General features: G+C 37.3%; 1 protein-coding gene across 3 annotated transcripts in view; it reads right to left on the reverse strand.

Annotated features, from left to right (window-relative positions):
• RyR (Ryanodine receptor) overlaps window positions 1–27,673 on the reverse strand; it is a 1,703,288-nt gene that overhangs the window by 772,100 nt on the left and 903,515 nt on the right. For all 3 annotated transcript variants that reach the window (XM_090399345.1, XM_090399347.1, XM_090399344.1), the window contains exon 65: window positions 25,302–25,425. In XM_090399345.1, coding sequence (XP_090255471.1) covers window positions 25,302–25,425 — 124 coding nt within the window. The remainder of the gene's footprint in view (window positions 1–25,301; window positions 25,426–27,673) is intronic.

Below are 27,673 nucleotides of genomic sequence, written 5' to 3' on the forward strand. Positions count from 1 at the left end.
TTCCACCAACAGATTATGTAGACTCCAATCTGTGGATTCCAAATTTCAGGTCCTTATATTTTGTTACATTAAATTGATATCTCCCATTCATTTGTCTATTCCAGCCTATTTGAATCCTCCTGCAAGAGCCTTAAAATCAATAATCTTATTATAACTCTCCCAAGCTTTGCATCATCTGCAAACAACTGAACCTCTCCCTGCCATCTGGTGAGAATATCATTGATATAAAGGTTGAACATTAATAGTCCCAGTACTAGGCCTCTAGGAAAACCCCACTTCTGACCTTGTTCTCTGACACTACTCTTTCTCTCATACATAACTGTTATTACACAGGACTAGATGCTCATCATCTTGTCTGTTAGTAAAATGCCAGCTGGCTAGCATATTCATTAGGTTGAAATCCAAAGCATTGGTATGGATAGATGTTTTGTGAATGACTTTAGGTAGTAAATGAATTTTATTGCCCAGAATGAGAGCAGCACTACCATCTTGCATTGTTATTTTTCTAACTTCACACTGAAAACAGTACCACATACTATGGTCCCACATATAGTATTAGAAGAGGCCTAGGACCCCATTAACATCCTGTGCTGTCCAACTCCAGACCTGGGGATTTGAGAAGTCATTCTCTGGTAAGTCCTCCATGCACAAGTGTGCTGCCCAAAGCACACAAAGAGAGTATCTTGAAATCAGCCCAAAAGAGTCCAAAGCTTAGTAAGTCCATATAACTCTGAGGTTGTTGAGAAGGATGAAACATAATAGAGTGATAGGAAAGGTAGTCAGCATGTTGTCCAGGTATGACAGTTGTGTTGTTGTCAGGTATGAATGAAGATATTAAGCATACAATACAGAGAAAAAAGGCATTTTAGATGCAACATTGAGCAGAAATTAGCTAATGAAGCCAAAAAAAAAAAAAATCCCAGGGAGTTCTTTTGATATGTACCCAACAAAAACAAAAATAAGAATGATTATGTTAGGATGGCAGTGAATAGAGAAAACTGCATAAGGACAATTTCTGCAGATTATGTAGTTGAGATATTTAATGAGCAGTTCATAAAGGTCGTTCTTCCTTGTGAATGTGATAAGGCTGTGGGACTTGATATTAGACATGGTTAGATGAGGATGACATCCTGACAGGAATAGAGATGGAAAGGTATGATGTGTTTCGTGAGGATAGAAGGGGTAAAAAGGGAGGGGGAGTGCTATTGATGATAGAGAAAGAGTTATGTCCACACAAGGTAGAGATGCAAGGGGGAAATGGGGCCAGTGGTTTTGAGGCAGTATGGTGTGAGATAGAGGCGAATAGAATCAAATACTTGGTGGGATGTTATAGACCTGGAAATGTGGATGGTGGTGATAGTGAAATGTATGGTCAAATAAGCCAAGCAAATAAGAAAAGGGTGATCATTATGGGTGATTTTAATTATGGCAATATAGACTGGAATGAAGAGATAGCAACTGGAAGTAAAGAAAATGAGTTTCTTGAGTTTTTGAGGGATAACTACCTCAGACAGTATGTAACAGAGGGCACAAGAGGATTAAGGGTCTTGGATTTGGTCATCTCATCGGAGGATGTAATTATCAATGAGGTATCAAATCATCCACCAATTGGTGAAAGTGACCATGAGGTGATTACTTGGGTGGTTGCCAGCAGTGCAAGGACCCCTGTGAAAAAAGGGTATATGTGGAACTACAAGGGGGGTGATTATGAAGAGCTCAGGAGACAGCTTGCAGGTGTAGCATGGAATGAGGAGTTAGCTGGAAAAGAGATCAATGCAGCTTGGGGGATTTTCAAAAAATATTTAGTGGATGCAATGTCTAAATGTATACCACGGGTGAGAAGGTTAAATAAGTTAGGTGTGAGATCGATGAATAAAGAGATTAAGCATGCAATACAGAGAAAAAGGGCATTGTGGAGGCAGCATAAGAGAAGTGGAAGTAACCAATTTCATGAGTTCTACAAAGACCAGGCAAGGAGAGTGACTTGGTTGGTGAGAGTAGCTAAAGAGAGGTATGAACAGCAGTTAGCTAATGAAGCTAAAAAGAATCCTAGGGAGTTTTTTCGATATGTAGCCAGCAAAAGAAAGAATGATTATGGAAGGATGACATTGATTGGAGGAAATGGTATAAAGACAGCTGTTGCAGAATGTGTGGTGGAGATACTTAATGAGCAGTTCATAAAGATCTTTCAATCTTGTGAATGTGACTTCATGGAGAGATTAAGAGCAGTTGATGATGGGGAGGAGAGACTGACTGTAAGTGAGCAAGAGGTGTTTGGGGAGTTGAGTAAACTAGATGTAAATAAGGCTGTGGGACTTGATAATATATCACCGCGTATTCTGAAGGAATGTGCCAGAGAGTTGACACCTGCCTTGAGATATTTTTTTAATACGAGTCTTGCACTTGGTCAAGTCCCTAAAGAGTGGAAGGAGGGCAAGATTGTGCCACTTCATAAAGGAGGTGATTGAACTCAAGCATCAAACTATAGGCCTATCTGTGTGTCAGGTGTTGTGGTTAAGTTGTTGGAGAAGCTTGTGAGAACTAGGATCGAGAGTTGGGTTGACAACAATGGTATAATCTTTGATGGACAGCATGGATTTGCTAAAGGGAGGTCGTGTTTTAGTAATCTACTTACTTATTACAATAAAGTGACTGCTTCCTTGGACAGAGGAGAAGGATACACAGTAATATACTTGGATTTCGCAAAAGCTTTTGATAGAGTACCTCATGATAAGTTGACAGTCAAACTAGAGCAGATGGGGTTGGATATTAGATTAGTGCATTGGATTGGAGACTGGCTATCTGATAGGTATCAACAAGTTGTGTATGGGGGTGCAATATCCAGGAAAAGGAAAGTCACTAGTGGAGTGCCTCAGGGATCTGTTTTAGGGCCATTACTATTTAACTTGTATATTAATGATATTGGCGAAGATTTGGATGGAGATATTCAGTTGTTTGCAGATGATGCAAAGTTGGGACGAACCATAAAGAGTAGTGAAGATGTTGTGGCCTTGCAAGAAGACTTGAATAAATTGAGTGATTGGGCAAGCAAATGGGGATGTGAGTTCAATGTTGCAAAATGTAAGGTTTTAAAATTTGGAAAACAAAGATGGGATGCAGAATTTATGCTTGGTGAGAATATATTGTTGGAAGTAGAGGAAATAAGAGATCTGGGAGTGATAGTGGATAAGGATCTAAAATTTAGGGGTCACATCGCCAAAATTGTGAAGACAACACAAAGACTTCTGGGAATGATGAGGAGGACACTGACGTGTAGAAGTAGGAAGATTCTTGTTCCATTGTATAAGGCTTTGATTAGGCCACACATGGACTATTGTGCCCAGATTTGGTCACCTGGTTTTCAGAAGGATGAAGAGATGTTGGAAAGGGTCCAAAGGCGACTGACTAAGGTAGTTTCTGACCTCTGGAATGTCGAGTATGAGGAAAGATTGAAAAGATGTAATTTGCAGAGACTAGTGGAGAGAAGGAAGAGGGGAGATATGATAGAGACCTACAAGTTGGTAAGGGGTTGCTATAGGATCAATGGTGGAGAAGTTCTACAGCGAATAGTGGGAGATCAGGGGAGAACCAGAGGTCATCCCTGGAAACTGTATAAAGAGGGTGTGAGTAGGGGAGTGAGAGGCAGGTTTTTTTCGTGCAGAGTTGTGAATGATTGGAATGCCTTGCCTGAGAGTGTGGTGTCTGCAAGGAGTTTGAATGTGTTTAAGACCCAGTATGATGAGATGTGTGCGAGATAAAAGGACCTCCTAGATGAGTCTCTGACTCCATGAGGTCTTGTTTAATAATAATAATAATAATAATAATAATAATAATAATAATAATATATTACTGCATATTTTGAAGGAACATGCCAGGGGGTTGACATATTTGTTTAATGCCTTCACTAAACAACATATTTACTTGACATATTTGTTTATTATGAGTCTTACATTGGGTCAAGTTCCAAAGGAGTGGAAGGCAAGAGTGTGCTGCTTGATAAAAGAAGTGACAGAAGTTAAGCATCAAATTATAGGTCCTTTCTTTTAAGCTTACAAGGTTTGTTGTTACGCCCAATGCATTTCTACAACCAACAGATAACACTAATAATAGGACTCTAGCGTTGATGTGTAATTTTTTTTTTCCACCAGAGGTCAGGCCAACAATTGTTGTAGAGGTTGGTCAGTAACTTTAACAAATCAGTGTGATTGTAGTGTAGCTTGTTTTCTGTGTATATTGTGTATACTCCAGAAGATGACCTTGACATAAAGGTCGAAACGTCGAATGTAGATTTTAGTTATATTAAAGTAAAGTTTTTATTCAAACACGGTAGTTGTCTCCATAATTTTCAAAAATGCAAATTATAGGCCTTTCTGTGTGTAAATTGTTTTGGTTAAAGTTGGAGAGTATCCAAAATTGGGTTGACATCACTTCTTTTCACCTTTTCTACAGCTTTATCCCCTTGGAAACCTGGTATACCAAATCTATGTACAATAATCCAGGTGCGACCTTATAAATGCCTTATAAAGAGGCAAAGTAACTTATCCTTACATGTCAAGGTTTGTTTCAACATTGCAATTATCCTCTGAGTTGTATTTGCAACTTTTGGTATATGACCTTTGAACTTCAAATTCCTATCCACCAATTCACCCTGATCCCTAGCTTCCTCAGTTTCTTGTAGCATAATTCTACTAATATAATATGCATTGGAAATCTCATCATGCCAAGGTGCATAGTATAAGAAACAAGGCAGATGAAATGGTTGCACTAATTGCGTCTGTGCACCCAGAGATTGTCGGAATAAGTGAGACATGGTTAGATGAGGATGACATCCTGACAGGAATAGAGATGGAAAGGTATGATGTGTTTCGTGAGGATAGAAGGGGTAAAAAGGGAGGGGGAGTGCTATTGATGATAGAGAAAGAGTTATGTCCATATAAGGTAGAGATGGAAGGGGGAAATGGGGCCAGTGGTTTTGAGGCAGTATGGTGTGAGATAGAGGTGAATAGATTCAAATACTTGGTGGGATGTTGTTATAGACCTGGTAATGTGGATGGTGGTGATAGTGAAATGCATAGTCAAATAAGCCAAGCAAATAAGAAAAGGATGATCATTATGGGTGATTTTAATTATGGCAATATAGATTGGAATGAAGAGATAGCAACTGGAAGTAAAGAAAATGAGTTTCTTGAGTTTTTGAGGGATAACTACCTCAGACAGTATGTAACAGAGGGCACAAGAGGATTAAGGGTCTTGGATTTGGTCATCTCATCGGAGGATGTAATTATCAATGAGGTATCAAATCATCCACCAATTGGCGAAAGTGACCATGAGGTGATTACTTGGGTGGTTGCCAGCAGTGCAAGGACCCCTGTGAAAAAAGGGTATATGTGGAACTACAAGGGGGGTGATTATGAAGAGCTCAGGAGACAGCTTGCAGGTGTAGCATGGAATGAGGAGTTAGCTGGAAAAGAGATCAATGCAGCTTGGGGGATTTTCTAAAAATATTTAGTGGATGCAATGTCTAAATGTATACCACGGGTGAGAAGGTTAAATAAGTTAGGTGTGAGATGGATGAATAAAGAGATTAAGCATGCAATACAGAGAAAAAGGGCATTGTGGAGGCAGCATAAGAGAAGTGGAAGTAACCAATTTCATGAGTTCTACAAAGACCAGGCAAGGAGAGTGACTTGGTTGGTGAGAGTAGCTAAAGAGAGGTATGAACAGCAGTTAGCTAATGAAGCTAAAAAGAATCCTAGGGAGTTCTTTCGATATGTAGCCAGCAAAAGAAAGAATGATTATGGAAGGATGACATTGATTGGAGGAAATGGTATAAAGACAGCTGTTGCAGAATGTGTGGTGGAGATACTTAATGAGCAGTTCATAAAGATCTTTCAATCTTGTGAATGTGACTTCATGGAGAGATTAAGAGCAGTTGATGATGGGGAGGAGAGACTGACTGTAAGTGAGCAAGAGGTGTTTGGGGAGTTGAGTAAACTAGATGTAAATAAGGCTGTGGGACTTGATAATATATCACCGCGTATTCTGAAGGAATGTGCCAGAGAGTTGACACCTGCCTTGACATATTTTTTTAATACGAGTCTTGCACTTGGTCAAGTCCCTAAAGAGTGGAAGGAGGGCAAGATTGTGCCACTTCATAAAGGAGGTGATCGAACTCAAGCATCAAACTATAGGCCTATCTGTGTGTCAGGTGTTGTGGTTAAGTTGTTGGAGAAGCTTGTGAGAACTAGGATCCAGAGTTGGGTTGACAACAATGGTATAATCTTTGATGGACAGCATGGATTTGCTAAAGGGAGGTCGTGTTTTAGTAATCTACTTACTTATTACAATAAAGTGACTGCTTCCTTGGACAGAGGAGAAGGATACACAGTAATATACTTGGATTTCGCAAAAGCTTTTGATAGAGTGCCTCATGATAAGTTGACAGTCAAACTAGAGCAGATGGGGTTGGATATTAGATTAGTGCATTGGATTGGAGACTGGCTATCTGATAGGTATCAACAAGTTGTGTATGGGGGTGCAATATCCAGGAAAAGGAAAGTCACTAGTGGAGTGCCTCAGGGATCTGTTTTAGGGCCATTACTATTTAACTTGTATATTAATGATATTGGCGAAGATTTGGATGGAGATATTCAGTTGTTTGCAGATGATGCAAAGTTGGGACGAACCATAAAGAGTAGTGAAGATGTTGTGGCCTTGCAAGAAGACTTGAATAAATTGAGTGATTGGGCAAGCAAATGGGGATGTGAGTTCAATGTTGCAAAATGTAAGGTTTTAAAATTTGGAAAACAAAGATGGGATGCAGAATTTATGCTTGGTGAAAATATATTGTTGGAAGTAGAGGAAATAAGAGATCTGGGAGTGATAGTGGATAAGGATCTAAAATTTAGGGGTCACATCGCCAAAATTGTGAAGACAACACAAAGACTTCTGGGAATGATGAGGAGGACACTGACATGTAGAAGTAGGGAGATTCTTGTTCCATTGTATAAGGCTTTGATTAGGCCACACATGGACTATTGTGCCCAGATTTGGTCACCTGGTTTTCAGAAGGGTGAAGAGATGTTGGAAAGGGTCCAAAGGCGACTGACTAAGGTAGTTTCTGACCTCTGGAATGTCGAGTATGAGGAAAGATTGAAAAGATGTAATTTGCAGAGACTAGTGGAGAGAAGGAAGAGGGGAGATATGATAGAGACCTACAAGTTGGTAAGGGGTTGCTATAGGATCAATGGTGGAGAAGTTCTACAGCAAATAGTGGGAGATCAGGGGAGAACCAGAGGTCATCCCTGGAAACTGTATAAAGAGGGTGTGAGTAGGGGAGTGAGAGGTAGGTTTTTTTCGTGCAGAGTTGTGAATGATTGGAATGCCTTGCCTGAGAGTGTGGTGTCTGCAGGGAGTTTGAATGTGTTTAAGACCCGGTATGATGAGATGTGGGTGAGATAAAAGGACCTCCTAGATGAGTCTTTGACTCCATGAGGTCTTGTTTAATAATAATAATAATAATAATAATAATAACTTTACACTTACTAACATTAAACTGAACATCATTTTCGTTTACCCAAATTTCCAGCCTATTCAAATCATTTTGTAAGTGATGAATATCAGTAGCATCCCTGATTGCCATGCCTTTCTTTACATCATCAACAAACAATTGCACATCTCCTGTTAGATCCTTCCTAATGTCATTAATGTATAGATTGAACAACAATGGCCCAAGGACTGAACCATGAGTTACACCACTGGTCACTTTAAATCTGGCAGATTCACACCCACTGTATACCACTTTTTGATATCTGTCTGTCAACCATCCCCTGATCCCAGTCAAGAGTTTATTTTCCAATCCCATATTCTCCAGTTTAAGCAACAGCCTTTCATGTGGTATCCTATCAAATGCCTTAGAAAAATCCAACATTATCATAGTGTATCCATTCCCTTTATCCAAATCAGCCGTAACATTGTTATAAAATATGAGCAAATTGCTAAAACATGACCTTCCTTTAGTAAACCCATGTTGCTCCTTGCAGAGTATAGTTTGTTTGTCTACCCATTTCTGTATGTGAGTTCTTACCAACTTCTCTGAAATCTTCACTACCACACCAGAGATACTGATAGGTCATTAGTTAGGCACATCAATTTTTGTACCACCATTGTACAATGGAACTATCATGCATTCCTGCGGTATCATTCCTGAGCTGAGATTTAAGTTATATAAACATGTAAAAAGCCTACTGAGTTCAGTTGAACATTCCTTTAGCAAACATGCTGATATCTCATCTTTCATATTAAGAAATTCTTATCCAGATTATGATGCAACAGCTCTTTAACCTGATTTTCATGCACCTCTAACTCTTCATCCAGTGTAATGTAATTAAATCAGAACAGATGGGGTTGGATATTAGATCAGTGCACAGGATTGCAGACAGGTATCAGCAAGTTGTGTATGGAGTAATGATATCACAGAAGAGGAAAGTCATTAGTGGTGTGCTCCATGGGTTTATTTTGTTGATGCTGTTTAATTTGTAGGTCACGATATTGGGAAAGGTTGAATTGTGATATGCAGCTGTTTGCAGATGATGTAAAGTTTAGAAGAACCATAAAGAATCAAGCAGATGTTGCTTGGCAAGACTAGTAGAAAAGACTGGGTGAATGGGCAAGTGAATGGGATTAACAATTCAAATTTGCAGAGCGTAAGGTTTTAATATTTGGGAAGCAAAGATGGAATGCTAAGTATACTGTTTAACTTATTCGTTAATGATATTTAATGTGGATTGACTGGGATCTTCAAATGTTTTCAGATGATGCAAATTTAGAGATAGAATTATCAAGAGTAGCTCGTGTTAATTCCCTATAGGAAGATTTGAATTTTTATATGGAAGTTGTTAATGAGTACAATGCATTGCTTGAGTGTGTTGTGAATGCAGGTAGAGTAAATAACTTCAAAGCTCATTATGATAGACATGTTGTGTAGACATGGTTGAGTAGGCCTCCCATTATGAGTCTGTTGACTCCATGGAGGTTATGAAAATAATAATATATTAGTAAGGATATTTTAGAGAAGATTAAGGATCTGAGGGATGATGGTAGATAAGGACCTAAAATTTCAAAGGTACATTACTAAAGTTGTGAGCAAAACAGAGCAGATATTATGACAATGATGAGAAGAACACTGATGTGTAGAAGTGAAGATGTTATGGTTTCATGGTTTAAAGTTTTGATCAGGTCATACAGATTACTATGCACAGGTATGGTCACCTGGTTTTGAAGAGTGTCGAGAATTTCATGGTCCTGATACTGTTGACTAGGGTGGTTTTGGTCACTAGAATGAGTATGAAGACAGATAGAGTAAATAAAATTTGCAGCCTGGAGGGGTGGGAATATCATTGAGACACTTAAATATTAAATATTATTATTATTACTGGCAGCTCCAAGGAGTCCTTAGACTCATCGAGGGAGGTCCAACATCATGTCAAGAACAACTATTCAACATTCACACAGTATCTATCATACTTCTCCTTGAACTCATTTACAGTCATGGCACCCACAACAGACTCTAGCAGCTTATTCCAATCATTTACCACTCTCAAAGTAAAAAACCTAGCTCTAACACCCTTGCTAACCACACTCTTACCAAGCTTCCATGGATGGCCCCTAGTCCTCCCACTACCAGTCCTATTCTCAAAAATATCTTCTGAATTAATCTTATAGAAACCCTTCAGTAATTTGAATGTCTCAATCACATCACCCCTTTCCTGCCTATCAACCAATTTCTGCAGCCCACAAATCTTCAACCTGTTCTCATAAGGTTCATTCCATAGTCCTGCTATTATCTTGGTCACTCGTCAATGGATCCTCTCCACTTCCTCCCCATTGAGAAGAAACCCTGGAGCCCATATCTGGGCACAGTAGTCTAGATGGGGTCTTATCAAGGCTCGATACAGAGGAACAATAACCTGTTTGTCTCTGCTTGTTAAAGTGTTTTTCAGCAACCAAGTGATTTGATGAGCTGATTTTGCCACTTTTGCGATGTGTCCCCTAAACTTCAACTCCCTATCCACCAACACTCCCAAATCCCTGGCCTCGTCAATCTCCTGGAGTATAGTTCCACCAATGTGATATACTGCTGCTAATCTTTTCACCCCAAAATGCAAAACCTTACATTTTACTATATTAAATTGACATCCATTCTCCTTAGCCCAGTCCTCCAAACTATAAAAATCATTCTGCAAAATTTTGACATCATGAGCATTCACTATTGCTCTTGTTATGTCTTGGTATCTCCCTTTTATTATGATATTTTTATTCTGCTTTTTCTGTTATCTACTACTTTAAGACATCAGCTATTCGGTTGCCGACAAATTTATAATTGTTTAAAATGACTGTGCAGCAGGCAACTGAATTCTGATACGAAATAAAACAACTCAAAATATTAAATGAATCACGTGATTTGCAGTCGTGGTCCCCCCTTTTCTTATGGCAATGGATTCCCCCTTTACTTAAGCAGGTCCAAAAATTTAATAAGTGGTGAGTCAATTCTCAGAAAATGACAGACTCATGAACTTTGGGTTAAAGAAATACATTTATTTTAAAATACTAACATATATACACTTTAAATAGTAATTTTAATATTAAAGAGTCTGAACTCCCTCCCCTTTATGTTAAGATATCCAAAATGTCTACTCCTAAATTTATTCTAACAGTCCCACACTTTCTTTTGTATTACTATGTTCAGACTCAGTTAATACACACAGTTACTCAGTTCCCACATATAATAACAATACATGCACATAGTTATATACAATCCTTATGTAGAGCATATCAGACGTATTCTGTCTTGTAATTTAACATGGGATAATATTCTTATTTATGCTCAGGCTTTATCCCCCTCCCCCAACTTAATTAATATTCAAACTAATTTCTAACATAATATCATAAATGTTTCTTCCAAAATAAACAGTTCGAAGGTTTGGTTCCTTTCTCAGCATAAGCTTAGAGTGGTACTAGCTTACTAGACATAGACAGATTAGTCCAAAAACAGTCCTTTAGGTACTATATGAAAGTTAACTGTGTGGAGCTCCTTAATTCCCCAGTTCCTATTCTTTCTTTGGTTACTATTCAATATGAGTATGAAAACTTGTACATTACAGTTCTTGTCTTTTCATGGAGTTGCTGAGACTTCCTTGGTTACACTTTCTCCCGTTTTCTCACCACGTATTTTCATGGCATCTGCAACTTACTTCTATTTTCTTCGAAAGGTTCACCTTTCGCTGACTACACGTTGGCATAACTAATCAACGGCTCTTTACTGGAATTTCAACCTCATTCTTTCAGTAGTTACACTCAGCACAGCATGTACAGCAACCGGGAGATTTGTTACTGGGCACCGGCGGTAAGCTTCCACAGCTATCCAGAAAAATGGATCAGGAACGCAGGAACAGAAAACAAGGGAGCGAATGAATCTCACACGGGACCTTATATTGTAAATGCGAGCGCCCTCTCACGATGACTACGTCATGCTCATAGCGGCGGCCGATTGGTCACCACACCTCCAAACTGTTTTTGACATGGCTCTAATACATATATCATCTTATATGCATTTAATAATAACATTTCAGTACTGATACATAATTTTCCCTTGTTAATTTTTTTACACAGACATTATCAACTTTAGTTATGGGCTTCTCAAAATCACTTAATATCTACAACTAAAGATGGTTAGACATACTTCTGAGCATATGTACACTATCTTTTTAGCTGTTCTTCTGGAGGCATAAGTATGTCCTTATCTCTAATCGTTACCGTATGTTGGGTCGGAAACAGGATGACTCACCAATAGTGAATCAGCAGTTTTTCCGACACAACACTCTACCTAACTTTGCATCATCTGCAAACAGATGCACAGTTCCTCTCAGATTCTTTCCTATATCGTTAATGAACAAATTAAACAGTAGCGGTCCAAGAACAGAACCCTGCGGCACACCGCTAGTCACAGGCTGTCTTTTGAACTCTACTCCTAAATAAACCACTCTCTGATATCTCTCCATCAACCACCCTCCTATCCATCTCACCAACCCTATATCCATCCCCATATGCTGCAGTTTACTGATTAGAATTCCATGTGGTATCCTGTCAAAGGCCTTAGCAAGGTTCAGTAAAATCACTGTAAACCCATTACCCTTATCTAGTTCGGCCGTCACTGTGTTATAAAACTTGAGCAAGTTACTGAGGCATGATCTACCCTTCAAATAACCATGCTGTCCCCCATAGAGTATCCCATTTTCATCTATCCAATCTTGTATTTTCCTCTTGATTATTTTCTCCAAGACCTTGACAACAATTCCTGATATGCTGATCGGCCAGTAATTTTCAACAGCAGTCTTGGAACCTCCTTTATGCAGTGGAACTATTTTCCCTTCTTTACACCCCCTTGGTACTAACCCAGATCCGAGACTCAAATTAAACAAAATGGTCAAAGGCACTGATAATTCTTTAGCTGCTTCTTGTATGACACAAGCTGGTATACCATCCAATCCCGCAGATGAATTGACATTGAGGTTTTGTAATAGACTATTCACCTCCACTTCATTCACCACAATTCCCATATATGCTGTTGGTTCTTCCGTGTGGTGACATTGATGATATACTCTTGCAAAGTGCTCACTCAGTAATTCTACTATATCAACTGATTCGGTTAGCTCCCTACCATCGGCATTCTTTAAAATCAATCTGCCGTATACGTTTTTTCTTTTACTTGCAGCATATCGAAAAAACTGTTTGGGATTCTCTTTAGCCTTCATGGCTAATGTTCTTTCATATCCGCTTTTGCTTTTCTTACCACACTTGTTACGCTTCTGGTCTGGGCTTTATACCGTTCATGTGCCTGCAGGTCACCTTTCTCCTTAAATTCTCTCCATAGTTGTTTCTTTTTTTGCAAGTCAAGCTTAATGGTGTTATTCATTCATTTAATCCCTACTTGATTTATTATTCGGACTCTAGGTATACAGTCAGCTATTGCATCCTGTAAACACTTCTTAACCGCCTCTCATGCACTATCAACATCCAGCCCTTGCAGTTTTACATGCCATGGCACTGAACCGATCAATCTCCTAAGCTTGTCATACTTACCAGAACAATAATTCCACATGCACCCTGTCTTAATTGTAAATTCCACACCTTTAGCCACCTCCCAAGTCAAGACCCTATGATCACTCTCACCAATTGGTGGCAATGTGGTCATATTCGTTACAGTCAAATCCTCAGATGCAATTACTAGGTCAAGCACTCTCTGACCCCCTAGTATTTTCCATTACATGCTGTCTGAGATAGTTATCCCTTAATAGCCGCATAAAACCCAATTCCTTCCTCACATGTGTCCTCTCCTCCCTTCAATCAATGCTACCATAGTTGAAATCTCCCATAATATTTACCCTCCTTCCACTCATTTCTTCTATTTACTTGTGCATACTATCTCCACCATCTTTTCCATCACCTGGTCTATAGCAGCACCCAATTGTATATTTTGTTCTGCTAGCCTCAATCTCACACCAAATGGCCTCAATGTGCTCTTTTCTCTGTCCTGCAATTCAACTTCTATTCTCTTTGGCTTCAGCTCATCAGCTATCATCAAATACTCCTCCCCCCTTTTATTCTCCCTGTCATTCCTGAACACAGTATACCCATCACATTCAATTCCACTAGGTATATCATCTTCAGTCAGCCATGTTTCACTAATGCCAATAACCTGTAGTCTGGAAGTGCCACCAAGGCCAAAAATTCCTCCTTCTTGTTCCAAATATAATACTCCTAGCATTAGTGTACATGAATTGCAGACCCCGTTAACCTCATCCCTACCTTGATGCCTTATACTAACTATCCCATTCTGATTTGTTGTCCATATTCGCTCGGGCATATTATATTCATTCATACACTCAACTGCCTCCCTAAGGTCTGCATATCTACTCCCCCCCCCCCCTTAATAAATCTAGTTTCCCTGATTTTGCACATCCACTTCATTCAACAACACTTTTTTAAGTCTCCTTACACCGAATCCATTCAAACGCAAACCATCCATCTTATATAAATCCTTTTGCCCATCGAACTCACTTCACACGTCCACAAATTCCACACCACTCATCCTGCAAAAAAAAAAAAACCTCCTTACCAACACTTAAGTTGGTAAGGAGTTTTTATCAGATTAATGTAGATGATGTGTTTCATAGAATGGAGGGGAGACAAGGGGAGAACAAACTGTCATCTCTGGAAGCAGTATAATGATGGTGTGTGTGTGTGTGTGTGTACAGCAGATGGAATGGGAGTAGAGTTTTGTATCAAGAATGGTAGGTGAATACAATGTCTTACTTGAGTGTGGTGAGTGCAGAGGCTGTGAATGCATTAAAGGTTTGGTATAATGAGTTGGTGTGTGACAATGGGTCCTAGCATGATGAGTCTTTTGAGTCCATGGAAGTTTGATGATAATTATAATAATAATAACAATAATAATTACATCATAACTGTGACTCAGATTTGGAAAAATGACTTCAGTAAAGAATGCTCTTTGATTTAATAATGTTAGGTCCTTAACTGCAGCATTTCCACATGGCAGCCAGTGCATAAATGGCTACCATGTGTCAACAATGTGCAAAACTGGCAAGTAATAAGAACTTCTTGTCAGCTTTGCACATTGTTAACAAATATATCATATTCTTTGGATTTTTTCTTCTCTTGTATATGAAAACAAATGTTCAGCATTCACAGTTGCCAAATGAATTTGGTTAGAATTCCATTATATTCCTCAGCTTTTAACAGTTATTTGATGCATGCTTAGCATTGTAGTATATCTCACATCATTGCTATGTTCCAGAAAATTTTCCCCCTTTGTATTAACCTCATTCATGTAAGGTCATAAAAATCTATAACACAACGTCACATGTGCAAAAGTGATCACTAAGAAAGTCAAAATCTGGTAACGTGTTTCTTGAAATTCTGCAGGGTTGTGGTCATTAAGGAAAATAGTATACAGGAGGGCCATTTCTGAAGATCATATTTCTAAAGAGAGGATGATGCAAAGTAGGTCCAAAAAACATTTGATTTGAACTATGAATGATGTTGAAAAGCATCTGCTCATTTTAATTCATTTTTACAGGAAATTGGAGGAATGGATGGTTAGTTTGGTACAGCAATATCCATGAAACACTTTTAAGAAAATGTGGCAAGTAGAAGGAAAATGACTATGGGAGGATTATGTTAGTTGATGATACTCACATATTGGTAACCAATGTGAAGGATATTGTTGAATTTCTCAATAATCAGTTTATCAGTGCATTTCATCCTCATGAAGGCAACATCCTCAGAAGCTGGAATGTAGAAATTATGGCAGAGGGGACTGATAGTGAATGAGCAGGAAATATACGAGAAATTAAGTAAACTTGATTAATAAGGCAGTAGGATTTGACAGTATATTGCCACGTCTTGAGGGAATGCCCTACTTAAGATAAGTTTTGCAATAGGACAAGTCCCGGGTGGAATGGATGGTGGGAAAAATTATTCCACTTCACAAAGGGGGGGGATAAGACTAAGGCTACAAATTATAGGCCAACTGGTGTGTCTGGTGTTGTTGTTAAGGTACTAGAGAAGTTAGTTGGTGAGGACTATAATTCAGAAGTGGGTTGATAATAAAAATATTCTTTATGGTGATAATGAATGTTTATTTTCTTGATCATCTAACTAGAATAATTATTTGGACAATAGATCAAGTGTTAACTAATAAATATTTATCAAATCTACTAATTTCACCAAACTTTAGCTGTTGGCATCTTCAGGGTACAAGCATTTAGGTTAAAAAACATTACACAAATATGAATAACTGTAAAATTCTAACGATTATAGTTACAAACTGAAATAGCATTGAACGTGAGTGATACAGTATCGCGTGTACATGATCAAGTAGTTGTTGCTAAGGAACGTTCTGTAGTTTGCATTGAAGTTCATTTCCTGTGTGTTAAGAGATCTAATTAGGGTTTTCCATATCTCTGGGAGTATTAAACCCTGTTAAGGTTATTAACAGAGCGAGCGACTGTAGCTGCTTCTTTAAACATTCGGGAGTGGTAGTCTTCTTCTATGCAAGGGGAACAGCTTTTATCCCACTCAATGATAATTAGATCTCTTAACACACAGGAAATGAACTTCAATGCAAACTACAGAATTCCTTAGAAACAACTAGTTAATCATGTACATGCAATACGTATATCACTCACGTTCAATGCTATTTGTAACTATAATCGTTAGAATTTTACAGTTATTCATATTTGTGTAATGTTTTTTAACCTAAGTACTTGTACCCTGAAGATGCCAACAGCTAAAGTTAGGTGAAACTAGTAGATTTAATAAATATTTATTAGTTAACACTTGATCTATTGTCCAAATAATTATTCTTTATGGTGGTTCAGCATGGGTTTGTTAGGGGGAGGTCATGTTTCAGCAATCAGCTTACATATTACAATAAGGTCACAAACTCACTTGATAAAGGGATAAAGGAGTTTCATATACAGTGGTGTACTTGGATTTTTCAAAGGCCTTTGATAGATTGCCACAAGACAAGCTGTTAACTAAACTGAAACAGATAGGATTAGATAACAGGCTAGTAAGTTGGATAGCTGATTGGCTGTCAGACAGGGATCAGCAGGTTGTATATGAAGGAGTGGTATCTCAAAAGAGGAAGGTCATTAGTAGAGTTTTGGATCTGTTTTGGACAATTATTGTTTAACTTGTACATTAATGACATTGGAACTGGCTTAATTGGAGATGTGCAACTATTCACTGATAATGCAAAGTTGGGAAGGACTATGAAAAGTAGATGAGATGTGGACTTGCAGGAGGATCTGCGTATACTATGTGGGTGTTACAATAAGTGGAGCTATGAGTTTAATGTTGCAAAGTGCAAGGTCTTGAAACTTGGTGGGCAAGGTTGGAATGCAGAGTATACAATTAACAGAAAAAATTTTGAAGGAACATCTGCTGGGATGTAAGAACATCCCAACAGATTATAGCAATAATGAGGAAGACATTGACATGCAGAAGCAAAGAGGTTCTGATTTCCCTGTATAAGGCTTTGATCAGGCCACATATGGACTACTGTGCACAGATTTAGTTGAGTAGTTTTCAGTGAGATGAGGATGTATTGGAGAAGGTTCAGATAAGGTTTACTAAATTAGCATTGGGTCTATGGAATGCCAGATATGAGGAGAGATTGAGGGAATGCAACTTACAGAGCCTTGTGAACAGAAGAGGAGAGGATATGATTGAGAGACATAAGTTGGTGAGGGAGTTATTACCAGATTAATGTGGAGAAGATATTTCATAAAGTAGAGTAGAGACTTCATGGAAGCTGTATAAGAAGGGTGTGGGCAATGGAGGTGAGAAGCAGGCTCTTTGCACAGAGAGTGATTGATGAGTGGAATGAATTGCCTGAAAGTGTGATTAGTTCGTTAACTGTGAATGGGTTCAACACACAGTTCAATGATCTTTTGGTGTGAGAGAGAGAGTATAGCCCTCCTGTGATGAGTCCTTTGACTCCATGGAGGTCAAATAATAATAATAATAATAGCACATAACGAAATCACCAATGAGAAAGTGATTGGGGGTGAGAATGGAATCAATCACATTTGGGATGGTAGCTAATGTACTGCATGGTTGGGCATATTTAAGATTTAAAAACATGTTAAGAGTTATGAAGACAAGAAGTATCATTTCAAATGAAATGGGATGCATAGATTTTGAAGGCAGAGGAGTCTGTGGAGATAATTAATGTGATGTCTTTGTGCTAGGATAGGCCAGATGTGAAAGTTAATTCAAGAAGAGAAATCTGTTCTTGACCTAGACATCAGAATGTTAATAAAAGTAAGAGGGAGTGAAGTAATTTTTTACTGAGAGATAAGCCATGATGTCAATTTTGTAGAAAATGAAATTCACTAGATATTCTCATTCCACTGGTGAATGGTGAATAAATCAGTTTTTATGACACTGAGCATGACACCAGAATGTTAATAAAAGTAAGAGGGAGTGAAGTAATTTTTTACTGAGAGATAAGCCATGATGTCAATTTTGTAGAAAATGAAATTCACTAGATATTCTCATTCCACTGGTGAATGGTGAATAAATCAGTTTTTATGACACTGAGCATGAAACATCTCTATGTTTGAATCATCTCAGAACTATGGTTTGTTGATGGCAGAGGATATGAATGAGGTAGATGAGAGAAGGACAGTAACCTATAAGAAGAAGCTTAGGGTTTAAAAGCATAAGAACTCTGGGAATTCCAATACTGGGTGAAAAATCTGATGGGCAGCAACTATCCAAGATAAATATGAAAATATGTAAATATCAACTTTATCATTTAGGCAAGTATAGTCTATGAGGGAAAAAAATGCAACTTTTTCTTCGTGAACATTTTTTTCTGCTGTAGTTGAAATTGTTTTTAAACCCATTTTAAAATGCCATTTAGGATGATAAACCCCAAATGTAATAAAAAAAAAATCAGGATGATATAATTCAAATTTAATAATAGACAAAGATCACAATGGCAATAATAATGATAAACTCTAAATGTAATAAAAAATTATGATGATATAATTCAGATTTAATAATGGACAAAGATGTTTATTGTTTATATGTCATAATGACATATTAATAGGTTAAACGCCTGTATAATATGAAGGTCAATCATTGAGAAACATAATAAACAAATTACTGTAGTGATATGAAATTAGGTAATATAAGTTTGATAATTTAGATAATTAATTTTGTTTACAAAGATTAAAAAGAGAGTAAGAGATATGTATTTAAAAAAAAACAAACAGTGTTATATTTCCTTAGCACCTAATAAATCTCCTGGTAATGATCTTATCTTTGGTCATATGGTCAAACACCCTGGCAAAATTGCCAAAGAACAACTTCTGGACATTCTCAATGCCTCTTGGCAAACAGGCAAACTTCCAAAAGAATGGAAAAAATCAGTTATTGTACCCATCCTGAAACCTGACAGAAATGCTGCAGAATGTCAAAGTTATAGACCTATCGCATTAACTAGCATACTTTGTAAAATTACTGAAAGAATCATACACTCCAGGCTTATGCACTGGCTAACAAAAAATAAGAAAATCAACTACTACCAACTGCCTATAGAACTCATCATTCGACAATAGATCAATTATTCCACTTCTGCCAAACAATAATAGACTCATTTCAGGAAAAACCAACAAAAAAGACAACTGCTATATTCCTTGATATGACTGCTGCTTTCGATCGTGTTTGGATCAAAAATTAATACAAACAGTACATGATATTGGAATTAGAGGAAATGCTTTAATCTGGATTGCTGATTTCATTAGAGGAAGAAAGATCAAAGTCAGAATCAATGCAGCAATATCAAAAGAGCAGAGAACCTGGGCTGGTGTTCCCCAGGGCTCAGTACTCAGTCCCTTACTATTCTTTCTATATATCAATAACATTCATCCTACCTTACAGAAGACACAAAAGTAACTTGCTATGCAGATGATATAGCCATCTGTCACACTAGTGCTAAAATCAAAGAATCAGAGGAGATTCTAAACAAATCCATGAGAGGATTAGAAAAATGGTCAGATGAACTTAAACTCAAAATCAACCCAGACAAAACAAAACTAAGCACCTTTAGTACAGACAGGAAAAATAGACATTCCTACAATCCCAAAGTCATGATCAACAACAAGCTAATTGAAAAAATCGCAAATCCAAAATACCTTGGTATTAGGCTTGATCAGGAATTACGTTTTGCACAACACATCTCTAACACTTCCAACAGAGCTCTAAAAAAATTAAACATACTGAAATGGCTTTGTGGAACAAATTGGGGTGCAAAGTCAAAAATCCTCAAAACTACTTACACTATACTAATAAGGCCAATAATGGAATATTCAGCACCTATCTGGTCACCTTCGGCCTCATTGGTAAAGAAAAAATTAGACAAAATACAAGCAAAAGCATCCAAGATTATCATTGGTGCACTCATCCACTAACAACATGAGAGCCCAACAGGAATGTGGGCTTGACCTGCTGGAGGACAGACGAAAATTTGCCACCATAAAATTCATAAATAATATCGGAAGCTATCAAAGTGATCATATCTCCCTAAAAACTTATGAACATTGGAACCAAAAATGCAGACTTCACAGATCATCAGCTTTACAATATGATGACACTATCAGGAAAGAAATAGGTCTTGATCAGCTAAATGCCCACATAAACAAAGAACCTCTATTTTCCAGTCCTTTACCTTCAAATACCTCCATAAATCTAAACCTTACCAAACTCTGTACAAAAAAAAAGAACCAAAAGAAATGCTCAAAGAAAAAGGCCTAAATACTATCAATCTTCTTTTATCCTCCAAACAGGTTATTTGTTATACCAATGGATCGCCAGACATCAATACGATTAATGAAGGCGCTGGTGTTCTCCTTCTACTCCCAAAAGGTGAAAAACTTTCAATAAAAGTTGGATCTGGGAGAATCGCTTCCAATTTTACCAGCGAACTCTACGCAATAAATAAAGCACTAGAAGCCTACTTAAAACTGTCATCATCTCAACAATCTGAAGGAATTATAATTTACAGTGACTCAAGATCAGCTATGGAGGCAATCAAAAATGGCAATATCAAGCTCACACAAGACATCCATAAACTCTTAAATCAACTAAAGTGTTTAGGTAAAAGTTGCATTTTACAATGGATTCCTGCTCATGTAGGCATTGATTACAATGAAGCAGCTGATAAATTAGCAAAAGAGGCTAGAGAACTCAACCAAGAAACTCATATGATAACTCTTGCTGATGCCAAGCAAAAACTAAACTAATTCCACTGAAATCAGTGATACAACATCAATTTCCTGAAATCAGTGCTGACAGAAGGACCTCCACCACAATAGCAAGACTATGAACAGGACATTATAGAGGAATGAAGATTAATACAGATGATACGAGAACATATAGAAACTGCAACAACTGCCCCAATACCGAACTGACACCCACTCACATCTTTACCTGTCCAGCAATTACAGCAGCCTTGCAAAAAATAGATCCTAATCCTGAACAACAGCTCTATACAGGCAAAATCATCGACATAGCCAAAGCAGTACAAGGAGCACACGGAAACATCTAAGACTCTTCAAAGGACAAGACAACAACAACAACAACTATAAAAGTCATAAAAGCTAACAAATTATTTGCTTCTATTGTATTAAAATCCCCCCCCCAAGTCCTGCTATGCTGCCTCACCGTGGCGGAGGGATGGCCCTGGGCGGGATGGGCGAAGCAAGTCGGGAGTATCATTACTCCTGGTAGGGCCTCCCAAGGCATGAAGGCCATCCCACTATGCCCAGCTAAATGCTAGCAGGCGAAGACAGAAGAGGAGATTGGCACCATCTGTCTTAATTTACTGCCCATTAGACATTCATGGTGAAGGATTTAACACAGCACACCATGCCAGCTCGGACGTCGCCCGGTTCAACAAAGTCCGCATTGCCATTTGGTAGCAGCTCTAGGGATGGCAATGAGAAGTTAGCAACTGGTGCTACCATATCACTGACAAAAATAATGGAAAAACTGGATCCAGATTCAGACTCCACAACCATTTAACTGGAACTTGGAATATTAGGACTCTACTACAATCAGGTCAACTCAAATTACTACAGCACGAACTAAAGAGATATAAATGAACTGTTATGGGACCTTGTGAAATTCGATGGCCCAAAACAGCAGTGCTAGCAACAGATGAACGACATTTGCTTTTTTACTCTGGATGTGACTGCAGCAGAAAAGAAGGTGTCGGGTTTTTGATACACAAATCATCACGAAATTCTGTCATGGAATTCAACCATATCAATAGCAGAATTTTTCTAGTCCACCTGAGAGGAAAACCACTCAATATCACCATCATACAGGTCTATGCCCCAACCACAGATTACGAGGACTCCGAAGTAGAGGAGTTTTATGGTCAGCTTAATGCAACAATCACCAGAGTGAATAGAAAAGACCTTCTGATTGTATAGGGTGATTGGAACAGACATCGGCAAGGATTATCTCCCTTTTGTTGGACCATATGGCTATGAGGAGACAAACAAAAGAGGTTTTGAACTGATCAATTTTGCCTCACAAAATGAACTTACCATTACTAACACTCTATTTCTCCATAAACCTTCCAGAAGAGGGACATGAACTTCCCCTGATGGTAAAACACACAACCAAATTGACTTTATCCTTGTAAGCACAAGATTTAAAAATTCCATCAACCTCACAAGAACCAGATCATTTCCTGGAGCTGACATAGGCAGCGACCACAACATGGTCATCGCAACTGTGAATATGAAAATGAGAGAAAGATTGCCTACAAAATCAACTCATAAAAGATATAATATAGAAAAATTAAAAGATCCCCAAATAAATACACTATATAAATACAAATTAAAACAAATTTTTGACACAAGCTTCAAGAAATATAATAGTATTGAATCTAAAACCAAATACTTCTCACAAAAGATAACTGAGACAGTTGAAGAAATCCTTGGATACAAAAGGAAAATAAATAAACCGTGCATAACCAAAAATATTTTGGACCTATGCAATGAAAGAAGATATTTGAAATCTCATATTAATAGTGGTGATAATAGAGAATAGTATAGAAATATTACTAAGATTAAACTAAACATATTTGGTCATTTATATAATTCAAATACAAACTTATTTATTAATTACTGACCATTTACGAAAAACAAACTACATTAGAGCCTACCAGTTTCGCCAGCAAACTGTCTTGCTTTTTCAAGGCGTTTACGGAAACATAAAAACTAGTAAATGCAAATTGAAAGGAACATAAAAAACGTTAAACTAACTAGTAGCTAAGGTTACACATTCGTGTGACAGAGAGGACTTATTGTTCTTCTTCATTATCATGCATGCTGGATTACAGCTAGCCAGTAATCACATTACACATTTACAACAAACAAGCATGCGTGATAATGAACGTGTAACCTTAGCTACTAGTTAGTTTACAACGTTTTTTATGTTCCTTTCAATTTACATTTACTAGTTTTTATGTCTCCATAAATGCCTTGAAAAAGCCAGACAGTTTGCTGGTGAAAACTCTAATCTAGAGTTTTCACCAGCAAACTGTCTGGTGAAAATGTAGTTTTCAGCAGCAAACTACATTAGAGCCTACCAGTTCGCTGGTAGGCTCTAATGTAGTTTGTTTTTCATAAATGGTTAGTAATTAATAAATAAGTTCGTATTTGTATTACTAAGATTATTAAAAATATAGATGAATGCAAAAATATAGAAGAGGACTCAAATAAAAATAATTCTAAAAGTGCTTTTCAAATTATCAATAAGTTAACCAAACCTTTTACCGCAATTAATTGGAGCATAGAAGATGAAGATGGAACTCCTATCATGGATAACCAGAAAATAGTTGATAGATGGAAATGTTACGTAACCAAGCGTTTTCAAAAGGACCCTTAACTGACCGATGATATTTTGGACGGAATTTTGCCAGGAAGTTCGGAGGAAGGAGATTACCCGATGTTAAAAGAAGAAGTTATTGCAGCAGTTAGCTCCTCAAAAATAGGAAAATCACCGGGAAATGATGGTGTCACAGTGGAACTGATACACGAAGGAGGTGACATCATCATAGACACCTTGCTAAATTTATTCCAGGATGTATGGAACACAGAGACTTGGCCTTCTGATTGGCGGACTTCTGTCCTTGTATCTATCCCTAAAATGGGAAACAGCAATAAATGTAGCAACTATAGAACAATAAGCCTTATTAGTCATCCAAGCAAAATCCTGTTAAAAATACTATTGTCAAAAATCGAAAAGAAAATAGAAAGCAGACTATCAGATGAACAAGCAGGTTTCTGGAAGTCCAGAAGTACAATTGACCATATTTTTACAATACACATACTAGGTGAAAAATACATAGAACATAACAAAATAATCTGTCACAACTTCTTAGACCTTCAAAAAGCTTTTGACTTAATATGGCATGAGGCATTATGGAAAATTTTAGAACAATATGGTATTGACAACAAAATCATTAGGATTATTAAATCTCTCTATTCCTCATCTGATATGAGAATTGAAATTAAAAATTACAACAGTGAACCGTTCCAGGCAGAACAGGGGGTAAGATAGGGATGCATCTTGTCCCCTTTTCTTTTTAATTGTTTTCTGGAATATGTCATAGATGAAGCTCTTTATGAATATGACACTGGAATAGTAGTTGGAAGACTAAGAATAAATAACTTACGTTTCGCTGACGATATCGATCTTCTGGCAGAGAGTGAAGAAGAATATTTAAACAGCCGTGTTTTCGGAACATTAAAAAAATATGGATTATACATAAACCTACAAAAAACAAAAACAATGATGACCTCAAAATCAGACATTGAATTCTTAAAGATAGAAATTGGCAATAAACAAATTGAGAATGTAAAGAAGTTCACTTATCTAGGAAGCATGTTGAGTCAAGATGGTCATTCAAAAACCGACATTAAATACCGAATTGCTAAGGCAACCGTGGCCCTACAGAAGTTAAAACCATTGTGGGAAGATAACAGAATAGCAATCACAACCAGACTAAGACTAATTGACACCTTGGTGAATTCTGTCCTCTTGTATGGTTGTGAGGGCTGGACTTTATTGAAGGAAGATGAGAGGAGACTCCTGTCTTTCGAAATGAAAACTTACAGAAGACTTTTGAGAATTCCCTATACCGCTCATGAAACCAATGAAAATGTCCGAAAACTGATTGATTCAATAAATGGGAGAAAAAGGGAAAATATTCTGACAGTCATCAAAAGAAGACAGATGAAATGGTTCGGACACATGGAGAGGGCTAATGGAATTCCAAAGCAAGCACTAGAAGGAATCACTCCAGGATCAAGGGTTACGGATCAACCTAGATTAAAATGGACTGATAATATCAAAAAATGGACAAATTCCTCCCTTTCTCAACTGACATCAAGAACAAGAGGCCAAGATGATTGGAGGAGGCTAGCAAAGAGTATCACCTACCAGCCATGAATGACCTAACGGTTCATTTAGGACTACGGGAGAAGAAGAATTGTATTAAAATGATTTGTCCTGCTTTATAAAAATTTCAATAGTTGATATTGAAAATAATCCTATCTACAGCCAAACTCAAACTTTCCATGAATAAAAATAAAAGTATAACTACATTTAAAATGACACAAGTATCAAACCTGTAGACTTTATATCCTTCATATTGCAGGTATTTTAAAAGTTCTTGGGATCGATCTCTATTCTTTCTTTTCTCTTTGTCTGTCAGCAGATCAAATGGTACAAGCTGGGGATGCACTCCACCACCTAAATATAAAATATAAATAGAAGTGAATATTAATATTACTATGTAAACTGTTAAATCACAAACCTGAATTTTTATTTTAAGGCACGGTTGGATATGCATTGTGTGTAGCAGTATGTACCTACCATGATGAGTATCTGAACTCCACTTACTGTCTACTTCCTTTTACAATTTTCTGGGATGGCCCTTTGTATTTTCTCCTTATTCTATCATATGAAAAATCTCCCCAGTGTTAATCCAGTAAATACCTTTCAACAGCTTAAATATCTTGATCACATCTCCCTTTTTGTCTTCTATCCACCAAACTCTACAGGTTGCATGCCTTCAGTTAATCATCATAACAAACATTTTGCAGTCCTGATATCATTTTTATTATCTGCCTCTGCACCCTCTCAAATGTTATTTCATCCCCATCAAATCCTGGTGACCAGATATCAGTATAGTAATCCAAATGTGGTCTGATCAGAACTTTATACAACACAATTACCACTCTTTTACCTATTATTCTATGTCCTCCTGAATATTTCATTTACTATTTCATTGTATTTCTGGGATGCTGTTCATAACTGTTGGAATTAGTTCTGCAGTCTGTGAACCACGGAACGACTCACATACAACCATCTGGCTCCTTCTGCTTGACTTTGGATAACCTCCAGTCTTATGATCACTTATCATCTGAAATCAGTTAAATAATGTCTTGTAGCCATATCCAAGAATTTTGCTATCGTGAAATGTTTTGCTCTTACTCCAGACATGAAATGAAAATACCACTCCAAAATGTCCGATTTAATTATGCCATGACTCATTTTCATATACCCTGAAAGTGCCATTCATTTGTATATGATAGCCAGACACAGCATCACTTTTTTAGATAATGTGCCTGGCTATCATATACAAATCCAGCCAAAACATTAGCACTATTCCTAATAATCTTCCCAAGCTCACATAATCTGCAAACAACTGAATATATCCCTGTAGTCCAGTGATAATATCACTGACATACAAAATGAACAGCAGTGGTCCCAGCACTAAACCCTGTGGAACTTCACTTAAAACCTAGCTACTGCTTGATACTGCTCCCTTGTATACAACACTCTGATATCAATTAGAAAGCCAGTTACCAATTCAATCCACTAATCTGATATACAAAGCCTCATATGTTATAACTTCAATAATACTTACATGTCAGGTGGTACCATACTCTGAGATATTGTTCGTTTGTATAAGACTCTCTGATGTCGATCAGAAAGTCGGTTTTCAACTGAATCTACTAATCTGATATCCAAACTTGTATGTGGAAACTAAAATGCCCAGTTTGTCATGCAGTACCCTGTCAAATGCCTTTGAAAATCTAAAAATATCACAGTATATGCCTTACCCTTATCCACTGCTTTTATTATTATTTTATAAAAGGCAACAAATTACTAAAACAAGAGCACTCCTTTAACAAATCCATAATTCTCTGAATAAATGATACTGTTTAGTTCTATATACAAGTTCTTACCAATTTTTCCAAAACCTTAACCACCAATGAAGAAATACAAACTTGCCTATAGTTCGATACATCTCCATTTTAACCACCACCTCTTCTGCAAGGGCCATCTTATTGTCCTTCCATTATGGAGACTACTAGTGGGTTATTATTATTATTATTATTACAGGAAACCTCCAAGTAGGTGGAGTAATAAATTTAATTCAAAATAAGTCAAACTATACCCAACATTCCAAATTCATATTAAGGTCACACATATCAAATAATTACTAGTTTGTTCAAACTGTTGATCACATTTAGCCTGACAACTTATGCAAAAAAGCATTAATCACTCAATCAGCTAGATGGAAGAAATATATTATCCATTTTATGGATAATATATTTCATCCATCCATAATGTATTTCAATGTGTAAGTTTTATTGGAATAGTGTGCCTTGTTTTATCAATATACAGCAAATTATAGTGCATTAGTAATAGTGCATACACTACAGTATATGTACTATACTAATACTCAGAAAATTAAAAATGTTTCTTAATTTTAGGTGCTAGGGTCTCTGAAGCATGTGGTGGGTGATTTGAACGGTGGTAGGGAAAAGTGTTTTTTTAAACAGAATATAGTGTGAATTCTTTTGTGAATTGTGCTGCATTTTTTTCTCAGTAACACAAGTATTATTTAGTGGTTTTGTTTTTGGAGTTTCGTTGGTTTACCAAGAAGGCGAGGTCACAGTTGGCAGCATTGTGATGGAAGAAAAGATCT

The sequence above is a fragment of the Typopeltis vanoorti genome, chromosome 10 (assembly GCF_054136105.1).
Source record: "Typopeltis vanoorti isolate ZY-2024b chromosome 10, IOZ_Tvanoo_1.0, whole genome shotgun sequence".
Taxonomy (NCBI): Eukaryota; Metazoa; Arthropoda; class Arachnida; order Uropygi; family Thelyphonidae; genus Typopeltis; species Typopeltis vanoorti.